Source organism: Dipodomys ordii, unplaced genomic scaffold (assembly GCF_000151885.1).
Source record: "Dipodomys ordii isolate 6190 unplaced genomic scaffold, Dord_2.0 Scaffold70, whole genome shotgun sequence".
Taxonomy (NCBI): Eukaryota; Metazoa; Chordata; class Mammalia; order Rodentia; family Heteromyidae; genus Dipodomys; species Dipodomys ordii.
The window spans coordinates 6,764,270-6,771,376 of record NW_012267286.1 but is presented as its reverse complement, the minus strand read 5'-3'; the positions used below and the strand labels follow the sequence as shown (position 1 = coordinate 6,771,376).

The 7,107-nt window shown below is 41.6% G+C and overlaps 1 protein-coding gene across 2 annotated transcripts in view; it reads left to right on the top strand.

The window, feature by feature from the left end:
• The window catches only part of Ostc (oligosaccharyltransferase complex subunit (non-catalytic)), a 13,308-nt gene that overhangs the window by 587 nt on the left and 5,614 nt on the right, over positions 1–7,107 (top strand). For both annotated transcript variants that reach the window (XM_013023826.1, XM_013023827.1), the window contains exon 2: positions 3,245–3,338. In XM_013023826.1, coding sequence (XP_012879280.1) covers positions 3,245–3,338 — 94 coding nt within the window. The remainder of the gene's footprint in view (positions 1–3,244; positions 3,339–7,107) is intronic.

The following is a 7,107-nucleotide window of genomic DNA, read 5'->3' as shown; positions in this document are numbered from 1 at the left end:
TGTGTGTGTGTGTGTGTGTGTGTGTGTGTGTGTGTGTGTGTGCAGGCCTGGGCACCGTCCTGAGCGCCCAAGGCTAGCACTCTACCACTTGAGTCACTCCTAACCTTTTTTTTTTTTTTTTGCTCGTTAATGAAAGATAATCCATAACAGGCTTCGAACTGCCATCTTCCGATCTCAACCTCCTCCTGAGTAGTTAGGATTACAGGTATAAAAGCCCACTGGGCCAACCGGGCTGGGACTTTTAACTTCTCTCTTGTCCTGGCCTCTGGAACCTTGGATGAGAGTTGACAATCCTTAGGTTTCTTTAGGACACTTGGGTCGATCTACCTTCGTATGAATTGGGATCTCCTGAGACCACGAGGTTTTGATCAGTATCTGTGACTGGAGAGGAGATTTGCAGAAGACACTGTGTTTCAAAAACCACAAGTGGAGAATCTTTAAGAAAAACGAGAATCAGTAAGACAGTTTTTACTGTCAAGAGTTTTTTGATTATCATTCCATCCTTTTTCAAGTAGCAAATTGCTAAGGGGCGTGGCCTGGTTTAGTGGTGAGTTGGCAGTCTGACTGCAGTCCTCTGAGCAGCCTCCTTCCCAAGCTACCATTCCTAAGATTTACTTAGGACTGCTTTTAGAGTTTGGACAGTGGTATACTTAACTTGGAATATTAAAGTAAAGCTCTTCAGGATAGCAGAAGTGGTTCTACTTGTAGGAGAATAATCATTTTATTGTCATTTTCATAAATAGGCTATGAGAATACTTGCTACCAAGAGAGAGAAATAGGAAACTGATCAAGTGTGTGTAGGCATTAGTGTGTGTGTGTGTGTGTGTGTGTGTGTTTGTATGCATGCATGCATAGGTGTGTGTGCCCTTGTGTGTCACTGCTGGGGATTGAATTTAGGGCTTGTGTACTGGCCTTAGTTTTTTCACTCACGGCTGACATTCTATCATTTGAACCATAGCTCCAACTCTGGGCTTTTTACTGGTTAATTGGGGATATGAGTCACAAGGACTTTGCTGCCTGGCTGGCTTTAATCCTGGATCCTCAGATCTCAGCCTCCTGAGTAGCTAGGATTACAGGCATGAGCCACCTGCACCCCGGCTCTTAGTTTTCTGCGTTTGTAGGAGAGATTCTCTGTCTCAGTCTCTGGGTGGAAAGTGGAAAGGACAATCTTTAGTGGTCAAGGTTATGAAATAGTTTGTACAGGAATTAATCACTGAAAAGGATTCTCTTCAAAAATTTTGTGAGTGTATAGTGGGTTCTGGTGACTCACACCTGTAATCCTAACTATTCAAGAGTCTGAGATTGTTATCTCTAACTCACCATCAAAACTCCATAAATGGAGCTATGTCTCAAGTCATAGAATGCCAACCTTGAGCTTAAAAGCTAAGGGATGATGCCCAGGCCTTGAGTTCAAGCCCCAATACTGGCACACACATATGTGATGAGTGTACATTTATAAAGTAACAATTTAATTCAGGGATAACTGAACAAGTATAACGATCTTGCCCACTTATCATAATTCAGATGTGTGTTAAATATATAATTTTTTGCCATTACAAATGGTCACAAATGCAATGGAGAAGATGAATAAATGAGCTAATAGAGTTAGGAGGATCATTTAGAGTAGAACATGATTTTTAAGGAAATAGCATGTAAGCCCAAATTTGGAGTGGAAAAGGCATGGTAGGCAGAGGGAAAAGTGTGGATAAAGGTAGGATCAAGGGACAAATGAGTGGTTTGGGAAGTCTACTTAGACTGTAGTAGGTTGGGTGGTAGGGATAATACACATGGGGCATGATATGTGTAGACTGGAAAGTTCTGGGAGTTGAATAAAATAAAGAATAAGAAGGAGAAGGACTTAGAACAAGCCTTGAGGGACTCCGATATTTAGTAGTTATATAGAAGAGGAGCCTCAGGGAGGTTGCAGGAAAATGGGGAGTGTCACAGAAGCCGTAAGAAGGGTTACATGTTAGTAATTGACTGCCTGCTCCTGGGAAGATGGTCGCTGAAAATTGTCCAGTGAAATTGGCAACATGGAGGTTCCTGGCGACCTACAGAAGAGCACCATTGATGGTGGCAGTTGAAGGGTGAATTTGCTAATTTTTTTCAGAAAGAAGTCTGGTTTTCTTTAGAAAAGGAAGGCTTGAAATTGTATAGGTCTTAAGACAAGGGAGGGTTGATATGAGGAAGAGCTGGAAGAAATTGGAGAAAGAGATGTCTAAAGGGATGAAGTCCCTGAGAGGTAAGGGGGCATGGAGTCCTGATCATTGCAGAGAAGGGATCCCACGTTGTTAAAGGGAGGGACAGCAGGATGAGAGATAGGTACAGGTACCAGGAATTTGCAGAATAGATGGGAAGGCAGGGCACCAGTGGCTTACTCCTGTAAATCTTAGCTACTCAGGCTGAGATCTGAGGATTGAGGTTGTAAGCCAACCTGGGCAGAAAAGCTTGTGTCACTGATCTCCAATTAACCAGTAAAAAGCGATGGGGCAGTGGCTCAAGTGATAGTCAGTCTTGGGTGTGAAAACTAAGGGATAGCTCCCAGGTTCTTAGTTCAAGACTCAGTACTGGCACCAAAAGAAAAGAAAATTGGTTGAGAAGATAAGGGAATTATTGCATCACTATTTTATCTGGCAAGGGCAAGGGAAACAGGCCTGCAAGGCTTTAGAAAAGCAGGACTTGAGGGTGTTTAAGAGCAGTGGAGGAGGTAAAAAGTAGATATTGACAGTGGAACTTGAGAAGATGTTAACAGTCATGACTGGGACATAACCATGGGCATTAATATAATAACTGTGAATCACTAGTACCACCTGTCTGCCAGATGGTGTGTTTTTAAATGTACATTTACACAAGAAAATGTCTCTAGCATATCTCTCAATTTATAGAAACAAGTCCAAGGATATGTGGGACATTTTAGTGAACTAAAATAGAACCTTTAATGTTAAACATCTCTTACTATGGAGTCATTCTTTGAATATTAGCAAGTATTACTGAGTAACTTTCTTTTATGAAATTGATAACTCTTTTAGAGATGATAGTGGTTTTTAGAAGTTATTCTAAAACAGAGTTGTTTCTAGGATGTTTAGAAGAGTAGCTAGACCTCATCTGATGATAATAATGTGATCAAAGCAGGCTTCTTTAATGTAAGTGGAGTGAAATGTAAGTAGCTGAAATGAAAACTGTAATCCTGTTTTTAAAAAAATTAGAAATTTAAATCTAATCTGTACTATTGTCTTACATTCAGGAATAATTTATGATGTTATTGTTGAACCTCCAAGTGTTGGCTCTATGACTGATGAACATGGACACCAGAGGCCTGTAGCCTTCTTGGCCTACAGGTAAAAAATACCTTTTTGAATGACTTGGTGGTGGGAAAGAAGGTTGCTGGAACGTATGAATTTATTTAAAAATACAAAACTGGCATGTATGTGTAATTCTAGCGCTTGGGAAGTAGAGGCAGGAGGATCACAAGCTTAAAGATAGCCCGGGCTACATAGTGGAGTTCAAGCCTAACTTGGGTTATATAACAAGAAATAAAAATCTAGCAAAAACTGTGGAGTTTATCTACATTTAGACAATACCTGCTTTAAAATGTATAATCCTAAAGTGACAGGAAATGGGCCAAGAATAAGAGAAGTATATTATTAATTTATTAGAAAATAAGAATACTACAAGCCGGGCTCCAAGTGGCTCACAACTGTAATCTTAGCCACTCAGGAGGCTGAGATCTGAGGATTATGGTTCAAAACTAGCCCACACAGTAAAATCCCCATGAGACTTTTATTTCCAGATTACCACTCAAAAACTGAAAGTGGCACTGTGCCTCAAAATGGTAGAGCACTAGTTTTGAGCAAAAGAACTCAGGGACAGCACCCACGTTCCGAGTTCAAGCCCCATAGCTAACCAAAAAAAAAAACGGAAAAAGATTATATATCACCACTTTAAAGGAGGGTAGTTTACAATCATAGACTATTTTGAAGGTCAGCAAAATGTAGACTTTTTAAAAAATTATATTCTTTTTTTTATTGTGAAAATACCATACATAGGGGTTACAATTACATGAGCAAGGTAATGAGTACATTTCTTGTCAAGCATTGTTGCCTCCTCCTTTGTTTCCCCTTACCATCCTTGCCCTGGACTTTTTTTGGTAAATAGAATTTTATTGGGATTAAGTGTGTCCATACTATCTGTGACTACTTTCAAGATGTAGTAGCTACATTGAGGAAGTATGACAGACCATGTGCCCTAGAAGTACAGAGAAGATTGAATGGGGGGCCTTACACAGTATAGGCAAGTGCTTTATCACTGAGCCAAAGTGTCAACCCTTTTAAGATATTTATTACACAAACAGTTAAAAAAATTTGCTGGGTGCCAGTGGCTCATGCCTGTAATCCTAGCTACTCAGGAGGCTGAGATCTGAGGATCATAGTTCAAAGCCAGCGCAGGCAGGAAAGTCCGTGAGACTTTTATCTTCAATAAATCATCAGAAAACTGGAAGTGGCGCTATGGCTCAAGTGGTAGAGCGCTAGCCTTGAACTGAAGAGCTGAGGGACAGTGCCTAGGCCCAGAGCTCAAGCCCCACAACCAAAAAAAAATTTTGTAGGAAGCTGGGCACTGTTGGCTCACACTTGTAATCCTGGCTACTTCATGAGTCTGAGCTTTAAGGATCACAGTTCAAAGCCAGCCTGGGAAAGAAAGTCCATGAGACTCTATCTCCAAAAACTACTCAGACAAATCAAAAGTGGGTCTATGCCTCAAGTGGTAGAGTGCTAGCCTTGAGTGCAAAGAGGCTCAAGGACAGCACCCAGGCCCAGAGTTCAAGCCCCAGAACTGGCAAGAAAAGAAAAAGAAAAAGGATTTTGAGATCTTAAGAGTTCCATTTTCATAATGAAACACCATTCCAGTGAGCTTTGGTTCACTGGAGCTTATCCAGTGCTCTAAAATCTACTTGATGAACACCTACCTAAATATCGATATGTTTATATTTACAGTAATGCTTTTGGACACATAGAATACGCCTTGGCTAAAGGTGGCCTTGCTCAGTGGTAGGGCAAGACCCTAAGTTCAAACCCACTTCTGTCAATAAATCATATAAATAAGTAATAATTCTAGAAAGACATTGTAGATCTCTGGAACAAACTGCTGATTGGAGGTCTTATGTCAAGGAGACTGTTTAATACTCTCTTCTTCAGTTCTATTTGAATTTGAATACTAAATGCAATTTTTTTTTTTTTTTTTTGGTGCTGGTCCTGGGGCTTGAACTCAGGCCTGGGTGCTGTCCCTGTACTTTTGTGCTCAAGGATAGTGCTCTACCACTTGAGCCACAGGGCTACTTTTAGTTTTCTGGTGATAATTGGAGATAAGAGTCTCATGGACTTTCCTGCCTGGGCTGGCTGTGAACCACAATCCGCAGATTTCAGCTTCTTGAATAGCTACAATTACAGACATGAGCCACTGGTGCCTAGCTTCTCAATACATTTTTTTTTTTTTTTGGTCAGTCATGGGGCTTGAACTCTGGGCCTGGGTGCTGTCCCTCAGCTCTTCAGTTCAAGGCTAGCACCCTACCACTTGAGCCACAGTACCACTTCCAGCTTTTTTCTGCTTATATGGTGCTGAGGAATTGAACCCAGGACCTCATGCATGCGAGGCAAGCGCTCTACCACTGAGCCACCTTCCCAGCCCCCCCAATACATTTTTAATGGAAACAATTAGTTAATGATAATACATCCTGTATTATCTAATAACTTCTGTATCATACCTGTATGCTTTAAAAAATATATTTTATTGTTATTGTAGAGGTGATGTACAGAGGGGTTACAGTTACATAAGTCAGGCAGAGTACATTTCTTTTTGGACAGTGTCACTACTTCCCTTGCTCTCTCCCAGTTTTCCTGTCCTATTCAAATCTACAAGTTGTATAGTTCATTGTCCACATAGTGTCTAATGACTACCACTGCTGTATCTGTTCACCTGTTCACCTTGTCCCACCTTTTCTGTAAACCCCGCCTCTAGCCCCTCCTTACTCCCCCCCTTCATTCCCTGCCCCCTGCTCCGGTATTTCTTTCTTTTTTTTTCTTTTTTTTGGATGGTCATGGGGCTTGAACTCTGGGCCTGGGCTTGGGCCTGGGCGCTGTCCCTCAGCTTTTCAGCTCAAGGCTAGTGCACTACCACTTGTACCACAGTGCCACTTCCAGTTTTCTGAGTGGTTTATTGGAGATAAGAGTCTCACGGCCTTTCCTGCTTGGGCTGGCTTTGAACCGCCATCCTCAGATCTCAGCCTCCTGAGTAGCTGGAATTATAGGAGTGAGCCACCAGTGCCCGGCTCCCCATAGGTATTTCTTAAATGGAGAAATTTGAGGTCCCCGAACTGAAAATTTAACAAAACTGTATTCCTAGGAAAATCAGACTAGCATTGAGCCACGTCTCCAGCCCTAATTTTTGTCAGTTAAGTGGAGATGGAGTCCTACAGATTTTTCTTTCTGGCTGGCTTCAAACTGTAAGTCCTCTAGTCAGTCCTAAGCCTACTGAGTAGCTAAGATTATAAGCTTGAGCCACTGGCACTGACAGCTTCCAAGAAACATTTCTTGGAAAGTTCAAACTTAATTAAAAAAATCAATTGAAAATTAATTTGAGATCACAGCAGAAATTAAAGTGACATAACATTTGAAAGCTTTGCTTCTGTGTTGAGTTCAAATACACAATTGAGTTTTAAGCTAATACTTAAGATGTATATAGACATTATATAGACATTAGTTGATTTTTTTTTTTTTTTTGCTTTTTTTGGTTGGTCGTGGGGCCTGAACTCGGGGCCTGGGCACTGTCCCTCAGCTCTTTAGCTCAAGGCTAGTTCTACCACTTGAGCCACAGCACCACTCTGGCTTTTTCTGCTTATGAGGTGTTGAGGAATTGAACCCAGGGCCTCATGCATGCAAGGCAAGCACTGTACCTACCACTGAGCCACCTTCCCAGACCCTACATTAGTTGATGGTTTTTTGTTTTTTTTTGGTCCAATTGTGGGGCCTGAACTCTGGGCCTGGGCGCTGTCCCTCAGCTCTTCAGCTCAAGGCTAGTGCTCTACCACTTGAGCCACAGCGCCACTTCCAGCTT